Here is a 21,924-nt window from a genome sequence, read left to right as displayed (position 1 = left end):
ATGATAATAATGAAGAAAAAAATAAAAACCGATTAATACATCTCATCAGACCACATATCAACTTTAATGCGCATGTTAATTTTTTCAAATTTTTTTAGAACATCATGAGCTTTTGAAGCAGTTATAACTTGTTTTCGAAAATTAAACCAAAGCTCATTTGTGCTTTGACCTACAGTCATATGCTCTATATCAGTAACAATTATTTGAGTCATATTTGTTTTCATGTTTTCACTGAAAGAAAATTTATTGTCTGACATAACAATAATATCATCCATGGTCAAAATTGTAGGTTTGATAACATTTGAAGACACAATTAATTCTTCCATATAATAAATGTCAGGTTTAGGTACAACAGAAGTTATGATACTATGAGGAGCAACGGTTTTAATTGCTTTTGCTATGTCTGTTAAATTTAAATTTTTTAGACTACAGTTAACTAATGGGTTGTAATTACGCTTTTCATTTGATACTAGGGAACGCTTTTTTCTTCCACGCCTACCAAATTCATCACGATCAAATTTTAAGTCACATATTTTTGATGGTGCTACTATGCTGCGGTTGGGAAGCCACTCTGATTTTGAACTAGTACAAGCTACATTCGTCAAACCATTTCTAACAGCAGCCTCAATTCGAAAGAGGGTTGCAGCAACATGATTACATGTCTGCGATAAACCAGCTAGACAAGTACAATGTGCAGAAACTATTTTAGCAGTTTTTTTATCAAAAATAATCCGTAGCTTGTGAAAGGGATCATTAATTTTTTCAGATTTCCTACAGTTCCCTTTTAAATAACAGTATTCACTTTCTATTCCAACTTGATGGTAAAATAAAGGTTCAAGCCAGCCACATTTAAAGTAACTATAGGCTTTACACGTTTTGTAGTTACTTAAGTCTTTACTGGCTATTTCAGCAGAGTTAAATAATAAATAATTGTGTATATTAGGATATAATAATATTGGCCAACAAGTTAGGCCTTCGTCTTCTGATAACCAGCCATTACTGAGCTTAAAAGGATCAGGTAATTCAACACCGTTAATATACTCGAGCTGCAAGAATTTCTTTCTTTCCAGATATCTTCAAGCCACGAAGACGTAAATAAGACTTCAATTCTTCAACTTTCATACTACATACTATATCATAATCCATTTTGATCTATATATGTTTTATATTTGTTTAAAAGATTATTGGCTTAGTTTATGTTGTTTGTTTATACTTCGTTTACTCAAGAATTAAAAGCTGACTTGATTTTTTTCCTCATATACTCGATCCAGTTTTTTTTTTTAAATTCTCCGTAACGCGGCTTTAATTGGTGTATTGAATTGAGACGAATTGAGTTTCTGTCCATAATTTGTATACACTAAAACATAATGATAAATACAATTTAAGAAAGGATAATTTAATTCAGCGGTGATTTTTAAAACAAAGTTTGAAAAATCAAACATTTCATATTGTAGAGCTTCTCTTTTGAAAAAAATGGTTTTTAAGTATTTTTATCTTGAATGGAGTTCCTCTAATTCTAGAATAAGAATGGGTCTTGAATGTAGTTACCTCTAGTTCAAGATAAGAAGTTATTTTGTCTCTCGATGATATATTTTTATATTTTTAAACATTTAATAAATTGCTATGCTACTATAGGGGAAACCGGGGCTAGTTGGCCGCAGAGGTAAGTTGACGAACTGCGTTTATCTTTAGAGCCTTTCATCAGAAAGTGACAAAAATTACTCAGAAACTTCCTTATTGACCATTTAATCATTCACTGTAGTATTGTCAAGATTCGCGCATGCGCATGGGAGATATTGAGATTTAAGCGTTTTTTGGACAAAAACGTAACTTTTAGAACATCGCTTCCTTTTTACTTTACAAAGAAAATATTTAGTCGTATGAAAAAAAAATTATTGTAAAAGTTCCAGTCACAATTGGTTTATTATATCCAGTCAGACTTTTTTTTCAAAGCTGCCGTTTTTCAGGATCTATAGACTGTTTGTTAAAAAAAAAGGTTTCGGGGTAAGTTGACAAATTTTTCACGGGGTAAGTTGGCTTATAGCATTTACTATGGAAAAAAATATTTATTTTTATAAAATTATTATTATTTTTTTTTTTAATTTTTAACAATATTGAAAATATTTATTCTTACAAAAAAATTAAAAAAAAAAAATTTTTTAGTTTTTTTTTCCACAGATAAAAGGCGGGCTACTGTTTGACTTTTATACGGACTAATATTTGGTACCAGCTAAAAATAAAATTAAATTTTAGGATAAAATTGTTGCAAAAATTAATTTTAAAAAAATTTCTATTAATTTTGCACTTAATAGTGCATTAATAATCATTTTTATAGTTTGCGCCAACTTACCCCGTGGTGGGGTAAGTTGGCGCATTTTTTTTTTTTTGAGGGTTTGGAAAGGCCCCAAGAATTTTTTTTTGTAAATGAATTCAAATTTTATAAGATACCCTAATCCATACTCTTTAAGACTACACTTTAATATTTTTTTAAAAATGTACTGTTAGGGCTACAGAGCTCATAGAGTAAAAACCGAGCCAACTAGCCCCGGTCTCCCCTATGTATATATAAAATTAGCTCATAAAATTCCAATACATATTATGCAGATATCGGAATTTTATGAGGTTTTAAGCTTATTTTTAAACTTATTTGTTTCAAGAAAAAAACTTTTCTTTAGTCTAATTCATAGGCATCTCACATATGCTATTATAGTGTTGGCAATAACACACAAAACAAAACTAATCAAACTATAAGGCTTGCAAAACCATGCCTGTCGACCAGTTCATTACCAAAATAGAGTAGATAATTCTTCTAATCTGATAGCAAATATGAAAGTCTAAAACTTGGAAAAACTTAATTTATATCAGATTCTTATTTTTATGTTCAAATATAAAAATTGTATTTTTAAAAAACAGCAGTTGATCGACCAAACCTGTTTGAGATATACACATTTTATTCTTTTATTCCTTGCTACCTAAATTATGCAAACTTCATGCAAAGTTCATTAATTATATTAAATTATGCAAACGTTGCCTGTTGTAGGACTAATTTAACTAAAATAAATAAACTGCTCGGTAAACAAAAGTATACTTTAAAAATAATTGGAAATGTAGATTTTCGCACATTAAATTGCTATTTATTAAACTTAATATTCTCAACGTATTTCAACTTGATCTTTTTTAGGGTAGATTAGGGTAATATGAGTACCTTAAGCGAAAATTGGAATATTTTCATAAATAATTATGCTGGATCCAAAAAATTTGCGAATAATATGAGCATTTTAAATTAGCTCAAAAAAATAATATTAACTAAATTTAAAAATACCAACCTGACAATTAAAACTAATTTTCGGAATATAATAATTTGTTATTAACAAAACTTACCATTAAAAGATCAAATTTTAGGCCATTTTTTATTGAAAAAAAAACAACTTTGTTTTCCGCAAAAAAAAAAAAAAAAATTAGTTTGTTATTTTATCAATTTTATTAACTCAAACCTTTGAACAAAAAAAATTCAAACTTTTTGATTTTAAAATTACAGAAAAATATTTAGTATTGTTGAAATATTAAAATTTTTTACTATGCTTTGTTTTTATTCAAAAATCAATTAAAACCACTGCGACATTTGGTGCGATACTGTGTAATTTTAATGAAAACACTGGGTAATTTGAGCATGCTCATATTACACAAAAATGGCATCATTAAAGTCAAAACTAAATGTTTCTATGCATTGTTTTTCAAACAAAAGATGGAAAGAATTTCTAGCTAACATATTTTTCTTTAAAAAAAAGTTTCATTACTTTAGCACTAAAATTTCGCGCCACAGATTTATTCATACGTGATGATATTATTTTAACAACGCAAAAAGTTTAATAGCGTTTTAATTAAATGATACCCGCTAATTACTGCACATAAATTTACGCTAACTACACCGATTTCTGTTATCACCACAAAAAATCAATTCAAAATATACAAAGCAACTTTAACTTCACTGCTTACATCTAAGAATTCTTTAAGTATGCTCATATTACCAAAGTGCTCTTATTACCCTTATCTACCCCCTATTCTTATGTTCAAAGTTGATAAAAAAAATGGCATTCATGATAATTAACTCAATTTAAAAAAAAGATAAATCATTGATACCCAAACTTTTTTAGAAGACAATTACATTCAACCTAAAACCTACTATTTTGCAACTAAGATTTTAATTGCAAATAGAGATCCTAAACTACGGAACACAATTTTTAATGATTAGCTAAAAATTATTTCTTCTTTTCAATAATTTAAAAATTGATTTAAGCAAAAACTTTTGATTAATGACTACAAATTTTTTCTTAAGCTTTTAATTAGGATCACATTTGTTTATTCAATGTATTTGTTTATCTTTAATTCAATTTTTTTTAAAATTAAAACAAGTTAAGAAAAACAATATTACAAGTCTTTTATTTTTGTATTTGTATTCATTTATATACTTTTGGATGTATTACACTGTAATATAGCGTAATATGCCTTGTAATTTTTATTATTGAAATTTTTATTTTAAGGGGTTTGGTAATAAGATTATATTTGTCTTCTTCTTGTCCCAGCCATATATTTCTATATTTGTATTGCTTAATTTTTGTAACTTTTTACTTTTTATTAGCGAAATACATATTAAATAAAAAAAAATATATTATCAAGTTCTTTTTGAGACATTTTTTGTCATCATTTTCCAAAAATTATAATTTGCGATCAAATAGTTTCCAGTTAAAATTTTTTATGTTAAAATCACAAAATAAATAAATTTTCAAAATAAATAAATTTACAATAAAAAATGAAAAGTGAAAGAACTCAAGTTTTCAAGCTATTATACTAGTAGATATATAATATCATATATTATATATAATAGTATATATACTAGTAGATAAAAGTACTACTAGTATGTATACTAGTAGATAAAAAATAGTTTAGAATTACAAGCATAAACATTAATTTAAAAAATTTTCGTTATAAATAGAAAGATGCGTTTCTATTTATAACGAAATAAAATACATTAATTGTTATTTTTATTACAGGGTTTATGCGAAATATAAAACATTTTTTAAGTAAATATAAAACATTTTTTAAGAAAATATAAAACATTTTTTAAGAAAATATAAAACATTTTTTAAGAAAATATAAAACATTTTTTAAGAAAATATAAAACATTTTTTAAGAAAATATAAAACATTTTTTAAGAATTTATAGAACATTTTTTTAGAAAATACAAAACAAATTGTAAGAAAATAAAAAACAAATTTATAAAATTATAAAACATTAAAATTATACATATATAAAACAATTTTTAAGAAAATATAAAACAATTTTTAAGAAAATATAAAACATTTTAGTTATTTAAGAGTGCATTTATGATGTATAAAGTTATTCATAAATTTCTAAAGAATAAAGTGTATTTTTTTAATATAACTAAAACTCATTATATTTAAAGATATAATATAAATAACAAAGTATCCACTTTAATAAAACTCTTGCCTTGCTATGCCTTTCAAAACCCATTTTCTCATATTACAATACCAACCACAAAAATCAATGCCAATTGTCGGTATAAGCCAATTTAAAGTAGCCTTAACTTCATTGCTAGTTTTTGGAAACGGCCTTATAGAAGTATAATTACCTTTAAGACAACTTAAGTATTCCTCGATCGGGTTCAATTGCGGTGAATAAGGTGGCAAAAAGTAAACTGAAACATTGGATTGGCCGAGCAAATCGATTACATCTCTTCGACGATGAAATGCACAATTGTCCAATACTAGTACAAAATGAGGATTTGTTAAGAAATACGGTCTTAAATTATTGGTTATAAAATCACAAAAAATATCGCCATTATAGGCACCATCCACTATCTTAAAGCTTAGAATACCATTAACTGTTATAGCGGCCATTAGATTTACATTCTTTCCACGATTTGCTGGCACTGTAACAAAACATTTTGTATTCTTTATAGAATAGCCATATTGCTTAGAAGTATGTAAGTTAAAGCCTGTTTCATCTAGAAATACTAAGTTATTGTCAGGAATCGAATTAATAGTCCTGCAAAAACTTTGTCTTAAATCAACGTTTTGCGGCGAGTTCCTTTCTTTTGGTACTAATGTAAGTCGTTTTCTAGTGAACTCCATCGACTTCAAATACTTAGATATTGTTGGTATAGATACATTAATATTCCTTTCAATGAGAATGTTTCTCAATGATGCTAAAGTATGAGATGGATCATGCTCAATTAACAATCAAATTTCAGATTTAAGCGTCTCGTCATAAGAGCTGCGCCTTCCTTTTTTTACTGATGTGATTTTATCATCACTAAGTCCTTTACTGATTTTATCAGAAATAGAACGTGTTGCAGAAACTGATATTTCAACTTCTTCCGCTATTTCTTTTAACTTCATTTTTTTTAGAATTGACTTTCTTATGGTTCTTACAATATCCTTTGTAATAAGTGTTCTTTTTTTCCTTTCTATCTCATTTTCCATTAATCAGTTAAAACAACAAAATAAAGCTTGAATAATATATTTTAATTATAAGCATAGTAAGGCATGATAACATATGTATTGCATTTAAAAAGTTTTCTCTGGATAAAAAAAAGCATTTGTTTAATATGTGTATAGTAATTTTTCTATTTTTCATTGTAATTGATATAAACTTAAAACTATAACGAACATTACTCACCATATTAAGTCTTTTAAGTTTGGAATAAAAGTTAAAAATCTTATAAATATAAAACTTTTATTCCATACTTAAAAGTCTGATTCCAAACTTTAAGGTATGATAAAAAGTTTGATAATAGACTCAAAAAATTATACTTTTAAGGCACTTACAACTGACAACTAATTTACTACCGCCATCCTTTTTTTTTTATTTTTTATAGTTCTCTTCTTTGTCATGAATAAACCTCATAAATTCCAAAGTGTTAAGGAGTAATTACGTAATTAAGTGTTTTATATTTTCTTAAAAATTGTTTTATATTTTCTTAAAAAATGTTTTATATTTTCTTAAAAAATGTTTTAAATTTTCTTAAAAAATGTTTTATATTTTCTTAAAAAATGTTTTATATTTTCTTAAAAAATGTTTTATATTTACTTAAAAAATGTTTTATATTTCGCATAAACCCTGTAATAACAATTAAAAAATATAATTGTTAAATTTTAAAAGAAGTTAAAAGGAAATCGATACATCATCTAAAAAAAAATAACTTTTTTAAGTTTTTGTTTAAAAAAAAGATAGCTAAACTCTTTAGAAAAGTCAAAGTTTTTTAAACTATTTTATTCTAAAGAAAAGCTCCCCGAAATGAAATACAATATTTTACATAATGAGTTTGATTAACTGATTGATAAATGTCGTTATCATTTCGTAAATTGTATTTCTTTTTTTTTTTTTTTTTTTGGTAAACAAATTATGAAAAGGTATTAGATTGTTTTTACATTTTAATTTAAAGCAAATTACATTAAAAATATTAGGCTCATGTATTAAAAACTTTCATTTTAACTAAACGGAAAGCAAAATTGCTAATTCTTGGTTCGTAAAAGTGATTGCAATAAATAATAATTACAAAAAAAATTAATATAAACATTAAAAAAATATATATAAATAAAAAAACAAGACATTAATAACAGTTGAAATAGTAATTACGTAAAAAAATTATTACTAAATTTACTTTTTAAACATAGATATAAGCCGAATGGCTCTATTTGGCAATCTGCGAAAAGATTTTTTTTCCTGCAAAAAGATTTTGATTTTCGTTTTTTAGGTATTTATAATTTGAAAAAATAAATAGTTATAATAGTTATTATACCAAAATTTATATTAAAATTTTTACCAATATTCTATTAATGTACTTTTATCAATCTGATTCAGATTAATAAAAGTACATTAATATTATAATATATATATAAGCTGTTTACTTTTTCAAATTATAATACTTAAAAAACCATTTTTTATCGTGAAAAAGGAAATTTTATAAACAAAATTATGTACCATAGATTGTGATATGCCTGCAGAAAAAAAAGGTAATACTTCTAAACCACATGGCACACGGTAACATGAATTTAATAGTTCGTGTTGTTTTGCGTGGTGTCAAACATTCTGGTGAGCTTTTTTTTAAAGTTTTTTTAGCAACTACCATTTGCTTGCTTCTTTTGCATTCTAATCAATAAGTGGAATGGAAACCACTAAACAAATACTCTTAAAAAGAAATCCAAGAACGGAAAAAGAGTTATATGAATGTAAAAAGTTGTCATCTCATGATCAACAAAATAGTAAATTTATTTCAATGCTTGCTTTTGGAAACAGAATAAAAAGTTTAGAACCACTTTCAGATCATTCATACACACTGCGTTGTTTATGGAATGCAAAAAAATTATTCAGAGGTTACTCATATTTTTATTACTTAAATGTTAATTACACATTGGTTTAATAATATCATATACTTTTATCATACATTAGAATAAAATGTTTATATTAATTTAAATGTTTAAAATTAACACAGTTTTTTTTTTATAAAAATTTTGTGATATAAAATTTAGAAGCTGTTACTGTGCGTGGTTCACATTACTTTATAAAAACTTTGAATATCCTTTTTTTAAAAAACCTTAAAAGGTCTTAGGAGCTGAATTATGTCAACAGTTTTTTTTAGCGATTTTTAACTACCCCTCCTACCTAATAAAATTGAAATAGAAAAAAAATCCTTTTTTTTTCCCCTTTTTTAAGTGATTGAATTTCTTAACAAAAGTTAGATTGCTGATGTCAACTTTTCTTGTTCTCCCCTCCTCAACAATTGTCAAAAATTTTCAGACCCAATCCCTCTATTTTTTTGACATGATTAATGGACAACCCCTTAAATAACTTTGAAAAAATGTATATATATATATATATATAATATATATATATATATATATATATATATATATATATATATATATATATATATGTATATACACACTATAGTGTAAATAGATCGGCAATTGCTCACTAGTTTTGCCTATCTTTATAACATACATATTCAGAAAAAGAAGAAAAAAAAAAAAACAAAGAATAATTTAAGACATGTTATCTAAACATGTATTTATATATAGATTATATATTTATACATTAGAGTCAGCATATGGTTATCCCAAATTTATGACATGACTAATCTCAGTCTTATGGAAAAATCTTACATTAATTAAATATTAAATTGTCGGCTTCTTTTTATTAAGTTTGGTAAAATTATATAATGCATTGTAGTATACTAATTGTTAAACAAAGTGTATACTACTTTAAATGCTTTTTAAAGTTTTCTTTTAAATAATCACAGGTAATAAAATTTCATAGATCAAAATATGGTTTTATTACTAAACCCATTTTTGTAACTGTCTGGTCATCCTACCTGGCTACTGACAGGCATTTAAAAAAAACTTGTTGTCAATAATTAAAAATTAATTTTAAAAATGAGTGTTGTTTGTGTATTGTGCAAGCTTGGCTTTGACAAAGAAAGTTACATCAAAGTATATGAAATAGGTCTCAAAAAATTCGATTAAAAGAAGAACAGAGTATGAATGAACTATGCAGGTTAAAGTATGTTTACACAAACAATCTTACAAAGAAGATTTTTCGCCCAGTTTGTTAAAACTTCAGCTTGCACATAATAACTCATATTCACTAATGACATTTTGCCGAATTGTTTGTAATTATTTATTTATGCTATCAAACATATGCTTGGTTGTATATTTTAAAAATAAAATTGTTATTAAAAAAAGTTTGGGATAAGAAAATATACCAGAAAAGTTATTTTTGCACATTTTAAGTTATCTTAAAGACCAGTTATGAAAGAACATGCATAATACTACAACAGTACTAGTCCATCATAGCTGTAGAAAAAAATTTGTGGATAGTCTTAAAGATCAATCATTAACTGTACCAAGAAAGAAACTATGATCCTCATTTGAAGAGGTATTCCATTGGAAATCAAAATATTTTATTTTTACTTACAAAGTCTACTTTGTACTTAAAAAGTCTACTTGAATGTATGTACTTAAAAAGTCTACTTTTTAAGTACAAACATTCACAGATTGCTAAAGTTGAAACCATACCATTGATTAACAAAATGATTGAATGATCTTTGAATAGAGAGGACGATTGGGGAAATGCTGTACATTCGCGTTTGATATCTTGTTATGATCTTGTAGCAGAAGAAGCCAACATAATCATATTTGGTGTATGAACAACTTTAGGCTTGAAACTAAAATTGGTAACCAACGCGGATGACCATTAGATCTCATTATGTTTGAAAATTTTGAAAAATTCTTTTTCTGTTTAGAGGAAGGAACTGACTGCAAACTTTATACCCTTTTGGATATGCACATTAAAATGAAAGAACTAAGTTATGGTTATTCGTATTACTCAATGAAATCTTTAAAACAAAAATAACTTGAACATTATGGTAATCATATTTTTTTGGTGAACTCTCTGGTCAATCTAATTTAGTTTGTATGGTATTATTGTTGTCCATGCAAGTATAGTTAAGAGCGAAAGCAGAGAAATAGATGTAAATAAATTTGTATATCCGTTACTAGAGAATATACAGATTTATATGTATTGCATACTACATCACAATCAACAACATCTTATGAAAAAAGCATCCATCAAATTTTTACCTTATTATTCTTAATTTCTTAACTTAAATTTCTTTGACTGAAATTCTTCAGATGAAACATGCATATATTCTACCCTGTTGTTCATTATTGATGAAGCCAATAAATATAAAATAATTACTCCCTGTATTACGTTTGGTCAGCCGTTATGACAGAATGCGCTTGGTGTTATAAAATATCAGAACCTCAATATAGTGTGCACAATCGCAATGCGCCGATCTGCAAGGTATTAGGCTGGAGTATCTTCAGATCTCGTAATTGAGCAGACCGTAATGGGTTGTTTAAAATGCAATAGTGATTAACTAGAGGTATAGGATTTGATGAAAATGTATGCAACTTATGGACAATGAGCATATGTTATTCTGTAAGTGTTCATGAAACAATACATAAATTATCTGGATTTAACATTAGAATTATAGAAAACAATAAAGAAATGGTATTAAAAGATTATTATTTGATTATGAATATTGTGAGTTATATTATGATTGGTTTGCTTTAAGAAATTCTTTCAATACTGATGATAGAAATCTATATTCATTAACTATATGTGTTGTGTCAGTCAATGGTTAAGATCTTGTCAACTGTGACAAGGCTGAGAACATAGGTGTTTGTCTACAAACTTTTCTTGACGATCTTAAGTTCAATGAAGGAAAGTTTAAAAAAAAGAATTTTTTTTTTCTTGGGATATTTTGACCAATAGCGTAAAACTAGACAAACAAACTAATTGTTGTGTCGATTCAACACACCTTTTTAATAGGCTTGTAGCAATTGCAGAAAAAGAAGATGACATTGAACTATACTTTAATTATGAAAAAATCATCTTTGGGCAAAGTGATTTTTCCTGACAACTAAATTAAATCAAGTACAAACGTCAGTTTGTGCAAATATGTCCTTGACAGAGGTTCCTTACTTCACAGAGTTCTTTGAAACAAAGATGAGAGATTTATCAAAATTGTTGAGACCTACATCAGCTACATAAATAAAAATTATGCCACCACTTATATTATATTTGATGGTTATAATAAAGGGTCTTCAATTAAATCTGAAAAACACATCAGAAGAACAAAATACAAAGGTTATTTCCAAAATCTTGTCATATAAGAAAATAATTAGGTTCTGTACTCACAAGAGCATTATCTATCAAATTCACACAATGAAGCACAATTAATTTTTTTTTGTCAGGTTATTTTAAACGAGATGGCCAAGAAGCATATGGGGGATGCCGACAAGAAATTGTCTTTAAATCATTGGAGGTTGCAAAAGAAATTTCACCATGCATTGTTGTTGCTAATGATACTGATATAGCAGTGATGCAATGTATCATTGGAAAGATGAATTAAATGAGGTTTTTTAATCATGAAAGCAAGAAAAACTCTGGAGTATAAAAGATGCTTAATCTTGAGTAATGGATTTTAGAGAAAATCTGTTATTTGTTCATGCATGGTCATGATGCGACTCGACATCTTCACTTTTTTTTTTCCTGTTTAAAGTTATGCACAGACAAAAGTTATTATGTTATGAAAACAAAAAAATGTAGTATTTTAATGCTTTTACATTTTAAAAACATAAATAACTTAAAAAATGATTGTTTTCAAGTCATAGTTTATTTATAAATATTGATCAGCATAAAATTTTCTATCCAACAACATATAGTTTATGATATTTTAGTGCTGTCAAAATTGTCACTTTTTTTTACCCCAAATTGCCTCAAAAAGGACGTTCCTGTAGCACAATAAGTGGGGCTTTTTTTTACACTCATCCAAAGACTGTCTATTTTCTCTCTACAAAATTTCAGCTTTATACCATTTTTGTCATTTTTGTCTACTAATAGTTCTTCATGACTCAACTTTATACATACAAAAATAAGTTAATGCTTGAAAATTAATAACATCGTATTATTATAATAATAATAATTTTATATAAAATTAATGTTTTTTTTTTAAATTTGAAACAGATAATTTATAATTTTAAATTTATTCAAAATAATTCATTTTTTGCAATGACTTTGCAAAAGGTGGATCCTGATGGTAAAGTTATGAGAAAAAAGATTAAAATGATTGAATGAAAAAAAATATATAAAGTTGAAATAATGTTCTTTTAAATAACAATTTCGAATAATAATAACTTCAACCTCTGAAGTTAAAGAAAAAACCCCCATTAAAATGCTCATTAAAATCATTTTAAAAACCTCTATTGTTAGTTAGTAATAGTAATATAGATGCTGTATCGAGTTGAATCACGAAACACCTATATGGTTATTTATGCGTTATGACATCCTACAATACTCTTTATTTTATTTATAATCATTTACAAATTGGTTTAAAATCAAAATTATCTGTAAAAAAAAATTATACAAATAACATATTTAAACTAGAAGTTTAAACGAATAATAGAGTTAAATAAATTTCACAAAGTTTATTTAAAAAAATCTATAAAGTCTTGGTTTAAAAGTTCAAAGACCACGCATTCACCATATTAATTACACAAGCTCTCTTCTTTACAAAGCCATGCTCGGGTCTTGTTAAGAAGCGTTACGCAGCTCGCATTTTGCCTGCAAAAAGGTGATTTGCCTACGCGTTCAGCAGTTTTGAGCTACACAAAAAAAATTATCTTTTGATGTCGTTAACGTGACGTTTATTCAGAAGAAATAAAGTCGTAAGTAAAAGCATTTAACCGCAATTGTAAACTAATAGATTTTTTGTTAAAGAAAAAGTTTGTTTAATAATTTTTGTTGTTGTTGTTAAAAATTAGTTAAAAAAATTAAAGTGTTTTAAGTTTTATCTTAAGCTATTAAATATATAAATCCTTTTTTAAATATAAAAATTACTTTTTGTTATAATAGTTTAAAAAATGCACGATTTATTTTGATGTAAATATTTTATTAGTAAGATATTTTGTTTATTGTTAATTCAATAACGTAAAGTTTTAATGATGTTCGTTTAATTTATGAAAATAAATAATGATCATGAATACATTATCAGTAACTAATAAATAATAAAAAAAAAAACTTTATTGTTTAAAAACATCATTAAAAAGAGTTCACAAAATAAATAAGAAAAAATTTATTAACAGTTAATAAAATAACCAAAAACCAACTGTAAAATTATAAGAAAATAAACAAATATTATTTTATGTTTCATGAAAAAAATATTTTTTTCAAAATAAAATTTAGTTTATATTTGGAAAAAAAAAAAAAAATGTTTTTTTAAATAAGAACTTAGATTTTATTTGTAACTTTTTTTATAGTGAGAAAAAAAAACTGTTTGTATGATTTTTAACGCGTTAATAAAATAACTTTAATTACAATGTGGTACTTGAAAAGATGCTAGTGACGCAATACAACTTCTAACAATACAAAATATATTTGCTGAGTTGAGTTTCTTAGAAATGCGTTACGCGTTTTCGTTACGCAGTGAAATCTTGTAACAAGGCCTGCATGCTGGTGTTGCGATAGAGCATAATATTTATTACTTGCATGCATCTGTTGTTGAGCATTCAAAAGAATTTTCAACTTAGATATTATTAAGTATTTAACTCACCATAACCTAGCAACCCACTATCAATATGGTTTTCTCAAGAAACGCACCACTTATACAAGTCTTTTAGAATCTATAAATGATTTGGAGTATTGCACTAGACAAATATTTAACAGCAGATGTTGTATATACTGACTTTCAAAAGACGATTTTGTATCTCCTATATTAATAGACAGTTAAATATATATGTATATATATATATATATATATATATATATATAATATATAATATATATATATATATATATATATATATATATAAAACAGTTATACATATCGTACACCCAGATCAAGGGTGCCACAAGTCAAAAATTATGGATATTGAGTTGTGAATGTCATTTGTTAGTATGTTATGTGTTGTACATGGTGACAAAATACCACAAGTCTAAAACGGATGTTTACAAAATGACAGATACAAATGGCACTCTTAGTTGGAAAAAATATTAAAAACTTAAAACTTCAACCCTGATTTTCTCAGTTTGACCTTTTTTGACTTGTGGCACCCTTGATCTGGGTGTACGATATATATGTGTGTGTGTGTGTACATATATATCAGGGGTGTACCCTTATGGTCCTCCAGTGGCATGGGACGACTCGTTTTCTCCAAGGACGACTGAAATTTGATAAAAAAACACCGGTCAGTAGCCCGGCTGGATGACCAGACAGTTTGTTACTTACAAAAGTGTGTTTATTGATAGAACCATATTTTGATCAAAAAAATTTTATTCATTGCGATTAGTTAAAAGAAAACTTTAAAAAGCATTTTAAGTAGTTTAGCAATGAGTACACTACGGTGCGTTATTTCACCAAACCTAATAAAAAGAAAGCCAACATGATTTAATTCTTCAAAGTGGGACGGTTTTTTTTTCAATTGTTGCTGTTGCATTTTGATGCATATTTCTTATTAATTTTAAATGAGTTTTAAAATTACATTTTCTTACATTTCTAAATGCTATTGTATCTTTTTTTAAAACCTTATAGTTACATTTTGAATCACCTAAATGGGCAGTTAAATCATTAATAACACTGAATCTCTTTTGTTTTTATTTGTAAATTAAATTTTTATTTTAACTTTTTCAAACAAAATTAACAAAATAAAAAACATTGTTAAGATGCATGTAAAAAAATCATTATTAGAACGCAACTAATGATGCATGTGGAAATTCTTTTTTCATAAAAAAAAAAGTCTTAGTATAATAAAAAGTGTTTAAAACATTAAAAACATAATATTTTAAACATTCAGCTAAATAAAATTCAATTGAAGTTGAGAGAAAATAATAAAATATTTTTCTTTGTATAAAACATATCTTTGCATTTTTGGCTTTCAATTTTTTTGCTTCTTCTAATGAAACCTTTGTTAAGATTAACGAAAAGAAACCGAACGATACAGATATCAGATCGGGTAAAAAAAAAGCAATTGCATTTACTCAGCATTTTTGTTATTCACTTTTAAATAAATTGCTTCTTATTAAACATATTTTAGTAGTCAGGCGTTAAAATTTTTTTCTTTCTGTATTTTCACCTGAGAAGAAATACATTAAAAAACTTTTACACCAGACTACTAATTATCATTGCAGATGACTCAAATGAGAAATAAAAACTGTTTTAGTTGTCCGCAGGGCAACCGGGAAAAAACCGGAGGGTACACCACTGTATATATATATATATATATATATATATATATATATATATATATATATATATATATATATATATATTATATATATATATATATATATATATATATATACATATATATATATATATATACATATATATATATATATATATATATATATATATATATGTATATATATATATATATATCTATATATATATATATATATATATATATATATATAATATATATATATATATAATATATATTATATATATATATATTATATATATATATATATATATATATATATATATATATATATATATATATATATATATATATATATATAAAATATACAACCCGTAGATGTTGTCTGAAAGTTTTTCCATAATTTGTTGTCAAAAAGTAAAAATTAAAATGCAAGACCGGAATTATTTTTTTTTATTAATTGATAGACTGCCTGCCCCAACCAAACCCTCAGTCGATGTAGCAACACTCCCTTGCGGGTCAGGCTAAAAGATAGTAGATGTAGCAGCACTCCCTTGCGAGTCAGGCTATTTGTCAGTCGATGTAGCAGCACTCCCTTGCGAGTCAGGCTATAAAATAGTCGATGTAGCAACACTCCGCGCATGATTTACAATAAAAAAAATAAAATAAAAACATTTTATTAAAAAAATTAAAAATAAAAACATTTTATTAAAAAAATAAAAATAAAAACATTGTTTATATTGTTAAAACCATTTAGAATGTTTTTAAAAACATTCTGGTCAATTAAATTTGCGTTTTTGTGGTTTTTTTAAAAAACGATTTATTTGTAATTAAATTAATGGTTTTTACTTTCGTCCAACACGCAAATGTTGGACGAAAGTCAAAAGTAATTAAAAGTGACGTATGTGTTTGCGTAAGAATCACTTTTTTTTTTCCGCTCTTCCCAAAGACAACAAACTATAGATCTATATATATATATATATATATATATATATATATATATATATATATATATATATATATATATATATATATATATATATATATATATATATATAATATATATATATATATAATATATATACATCAGATGTGGGCAGGAAAGGCGTGCAATCCCACTCTATTCCTGACCACGTATTTATTTCTTTTTTGCGACAACTTGAGCGCGGCTTTTTAGATTTTTGAAAATGTTTCAAAAACTTGCAAAATAAAGTATAAGGTAATAATGCAAGAAATTGCTTTTAACGATTGGATACTATAAAAAAAGTTTTTATTTAATGTATTGAAAGATACTATATAGTTAACAAGTGCATTTTTTACAATGTAAATGTTTTTAAAACAACTTGTATGGTTAATTTTATAAACAACAACGAAAATGATTGTTTCAATAAACTTTTTGATGCAACCATAAATTTAATAGTCAAAAACATTGCAAAGTTATTTTTTTGTTGTTGTTATGTGTTGTGTAAAAGCATTTCATCAGAGTCTTTTTTTTTTTTACTGTTTTGTAAACTTTCTAATTAAATGTTTTTTTACTATCCTAAGCACTTATTATAAAATTTACAAATTTCAACGATTGTTATTAATAAAAAGCATTACACATTAATTAACAAAGAATATTATTAAAAAATTATATTTTATTTAAAAGTTTGTGTATTTTATTACTATATTTGAATGCAACTTTATTATTTATTTTATAAACAACTACGACTTTAAAGAAATATTGTGTCTTCAATAATTTTTTTAAAAGAATACATAAAGTTAATAGTCCGATTCCGAAGTAGAAGTGAAATCATCGTTGCTGCTGTTTTTGTCACTACTATAATTTAATGCAATGCTAATATCTGCTGATTCAAGGCTAACAACTCATCGTTTATTTAAATAAATTTCAAGGGCTCTACTCAAAATCTCATCTTGTTTGTTAGAGGTAAAACTTGGATCATTCCCAGCCATCATTATGCAGTCTTCCATTGTCTGGTGTTTCATTTTTAACCAATGATCAATGAGTATCACTGTCTTATATGCTGAAATGCGTTCCACATATGAATTAGAGCAAGGCATGCATATAATAAGTTCAATGAGAAGAAGCAGGTTTGGAAACTTTTTTTCATGGTATAAAAACATTTTTCGCTATATTTGCAAGGCTGTGACTGCTTCATACTCCGCTTTTATTATAATCTTTGCTGCTTTCCATTCAGAGAGAACCATTTTAGCGTCCAACTAGAGGAAATTTGAACTCATTTAGCAATAAAGAAATGCTGGCATCGCCATACATCTCATCTTCTGTCCAAAATTGTGGATCTAACCTAGCCATTGACTTGAATAATGGGTTTAACAGTGAACCGAATCTTTTGTCTATCAATAGCCGAATGACATCGGCTGCAGCTTTCCTTATTTGGATACCAAAATTAATGCTATCGAAGTAAAGATTATTCATATTTTCAAGCTCAATCTGAACAAACTCTTGATTTGATTTTTTCAACTCATGACCATCTTTGAGATAGGAAGCAACAAGAGTGTTTGAACTATATATATCCTTAATTTGAAACTTAAGTAAATATGAATCAAGAATATCGTCGATATCTTCATTTCATAATTTAAGTAATCTAGTCATAGTAAGATCCACAGCCGGTTTTAACTCATGCACCATTAACATATTTTTTTTCAAAAAAATATGTTAATGGTGCAGTCATTTCGTTACGCTGGAAAGTTTAGCATGCATTTCTTCTTTTACGCTGTATCAGCAAGAGTGTTGTCATAACCCATAACAAGTGCTGGCCAGTTATGTAACCACTTTGTAAAACCGCGTTTCCTGTGACTTACAAAGCGTGTTCCAGATATATACTGCACCTTTAATAGCCAATTCTAAACGGTGGTTCACACAGTGAATTTTTATGAGCCACATTCGATTTTTTTTCATTTGAGTTAATACCCCATTGTAAATGCCAAAATTAATGTTAGCACCATCAGCAGTAGCGCTGACTAGTTTGTTTTTGTATGCTTCTGCAGTTAAAGAAATATTATCGGCTTCACTAAAAAGACTGTCAATAGCTTTTTTAACGGCATTAGCGCCTATACCACCAAAATTGCCCATCTCAAGTAAAGATACAACAAAATAGGATAGGCTTCCATTTCGTTCTACTCGTACATGTACTACCTCTTCCTCATCATTTGTTTTCCTAGCTTGAGAGCCATCAGAAAGAATGGGGAAAAAAATTTTTTTGTTAACAACTTCGACAACTTTTTCATTTACCGCGTTAGCAATGCATGAGATAAATTTGCGTGCTAAAAATAAATTAAGAAAATAATTCAGAAACTAAATTATAAAGGAAAGTTAATTTTATTATTTAATATAAATTTAAACCCTAAAATTCAATAACCTGCTTTATTATTGCTGTTTTCGTCTAAAAGAAAAACACCTATTATTCTTTGGCATTTGATGAGTGCTTCAAAATGTTTATGGGGCATGTTAGGTTTTAGTACCATTTCATAAGCTGTTCTTATCTTAGATAGTGCTTCTTAGATAGTGCTTCACGGTTTTTTGATGTATTAGTTAAAGAGTTTCTGGAATTGTGAAAAATAGCACAGTTGTTTCCAGTTTCTTCAGGGTTTCTATTCTCAATAAGTACAGCCAATTGATGATTACGACTCTCAAGATGGCGATCAACCTTAATTAAAATTTAAAATTCTAAATTAAATTTTTTAAAATTCAAAATCTGTTCAAATAGGAATATAGTTGCACAGAAAGACTCTTATGTGCAATCATAAAGAGATCTTGAATAAGCGAAAAACTAGTTTAAAATATATCCTGGCATCACAAGTTTAAATTGAACAAATAATAACTAACATATAATAATATTTTAGTTTTTACCTGATGTTTAGTTACTACACAAGTTCCCTCTGTAAACTCTTTTAAAAAATTAATTGAAACTCCTTTAACTGAAGAATTGCTTAAAATAGCTATTTTGTTTTTTGCACAAATCTTGCACCATATTTTAACAACTAACCCGTTTTCTTCCGTGTATCCTATAATTGTTTCTTTACCCCACGAAAGAAAAGTTTTTAAATTCTTACATATTGCTTTATTAACATTAATTGTGTTTGCCATTTTAAAAATCTCTTTATACTTAAACTTATTTTTTCTTCTGGATACAACTTTTTCCTCATTTAAAAAGTAATAAGAAATAAAAGTTAAAAAAAAACCATGCACTAAATAAAGTTAGGTGTATTGTCAAGAAGTTCCGCTTCCTTTTCATTACTTATTTTAGACCAGAAATTAAAAAACCCACGAAACTAATATTATTAGGGGTTATGAAAAGCTCTTCCACTTTCTCGTCATACATTGTTTTTGCACTATCAATTTATCCATAAAAGTTTAACTAAAATATTTTGATGCAACTCATATATGCTATTCCTAACCCTATTTATGTTGATCGATGTCTGTAATATCTAATGCAACTATAATTATACCAATCTATGAATTTCCTAATCCTAACCCTTACCATATTTGTTTTTTAAATGCACGGGTTTTTTCTCGAGAAAAAAAGTTACGTCACTGCTTATTCCAATAAACTTTATAAAAAAAAGAAAAGAATAAATTTTTATTGATAAACAAAAATAAAAGTTAAGTATATAATCCTAATTTGAAAATTAAAAAATTTTCTAAATGAAAGTTCATATTAAAATACTCGAACTCGCATTAAATATCATCTTTGATAAGTCTTAATTGTGTAAATTAAAATACTTAAAATTTTATTGCTTTACAATTTGTTTAGTTTAGGCCTATAATTTGTACTAAAGTTTGCTTTTAATTAACAGATGTAAAAAACATTAGAAAAGATTAAAGTTTTAAAGTTATTGAACCTTAACGTAAGTATAAACATAATTTTCTTTGGGTTAGATTAGTTTAGTATTTTGATTTTTTTAACTTTCTTTTTAAGATTTCTTTTGTTTTTTATAGTTTAGCTTGTTTATAATTTTCTTTTGTCGGGTTTTTTCAGCGCGTTTTCAAATAACTAAAAACCCGTGGTCAAGCTTTCAAAAAAAGAAAAAGCAAGCATGGTCAGAAATACAGTGCAATTGCACGCCTTTCCTGTCCACGTCTGATTTTTTTTTTTCTCAACATTTTCACTTCTAACAAGACTGCAAGCAACCACTGTTAGAGTTAGAAGTTACTGGAAAAGAAAAGATGAAGTTTATAACAGTTAAAAGACCACTTAAAAGATTGTAAATTAAATGAATCAGGAAAACAAGATAAAGGAAGCCAATTCCAAATGACTGATGTTCAAGGTAAAAAACTAGACGAATAAGAATGTTTGGAGCACTTAGAACAGTCATAGTAAAAGGATGAGACTTGATTAAATGATCAGTAACATGAGAATGAATTTTAGTAGATGGCTCAAAAGACGCCAACTCTGTAGAGCAGTGCCTATTATAGTATTTATAGAAATGAGAAAAAGTAGCAATATTAAGATGTTGTCATAATGGTCGGAAGTTGGCTGCAAGAGCAGGTCCAACTATGTTTACAATGTGTTTTTACACCATGCCATAAACAGAAAGGGCCTCTTGAAAGATCCGCCCCAGATATGGTTTTGGTATTCCATAAAAGGACGGAATTGAGATTTATAGAGACAAAGAGTAGAATCCTGAGTAAGAAAGTGGCGAGCATGATAAAGAGATGCAACCTTAGTAGATGCTAGTTTGGCGATCAATTTGATATATGGTTTCCAAGAAAGATTGGAAGAAAGAGTTAATCATAGAAGATGAAGGGTAGATGAATCATGGAGTACATTACTGTTCATAAATATAAGAAGATCTAGATTATTGCAATAATGATTAGCTGAAAAAAATTGAGTTTTATTTAAGTTAAAGTTCACCAGTTGCTGAGAGCCCCATGCTGTTGCAGAAGTGAGATCTTTTTCAAGCTCAAATGCCCCCCTCCAAGCAATCAGAGGTTGTTGGCTTCTTATCACGACAAGAATAAATGGTAGTATCATAGCAAACAATGCCACCTTAGATGTGAGAATATCTGGAAGATCAATAATGTAAATTAAATAGAGTATAGGGCCAAGGATAGAACCTTGAGGAACTCCTGAAGTTATAGAATAAGAAAGATTCAATA

General features: G+C 26.6%; 2 protein-coding genes across 4 annotated transcripts in view; one reads left to right on the top strand and one right to left on the bottom strand.

The window, feature by feature from the left end:
* Positions 1-5,492: 5,492 nt before the first annotated feature.
* On the bottom strand, positions 5,493-6,152 carry LOC136088361 (uncharacterized). Its single transcript, XM_065812061.1, has one exon. The coding sequence runs from the start codon at positions 6,150-6,152 to the stop codon at positions 5,493-5,495; it is 660 nt and encodes a 219-aa protein (XP_065668133.1).
* A 1,892-nt stretch (positions 6,153-8,044) lies between these two features.
* LOC124817179 (uncharacterized) overlaps positions 8,045-21,924 on the top strand; it is a 91,097-nt gene continuing 77,217 nt past the window's right edge. For 2 of the 3 annotated variants that reach the window (XM_065814508.1, XM_065814507.1), the window contains exon 1: positions 8,049-8,396. In XM_065814508.1, coding sequence (XP_065670580.1) covers positions 8,189-8,396 — 208 coding nt within the window. In that variant the 5' untranslated portion in view covers positions 8,049-8,188. Of the gene's footprint in view, positions 8,397-21,924 lie in introns of all 3 variants that reach the window. The other variant, XR_010642720.1, reaches the window with a different exon arrangement.

Source organism: Hydra vulgaris, chromosome 12, assembly GCF_038396675.1.
Source record: "Hydra vulgaris chromosome 12, alternate assembly HydraT2T_AEP".
Classification (NCBI taxonomy): Eukaryota; Metazoa; Cnidaria; class Hydrozoa; order Anthoathecata; family Hydridae; genus Hydra; species Hydra vulgaris.
Note: the sequence above shows the minus strand (reverse complement) of the source record. Positions and strands in the feature narration are given on the sequence as shown.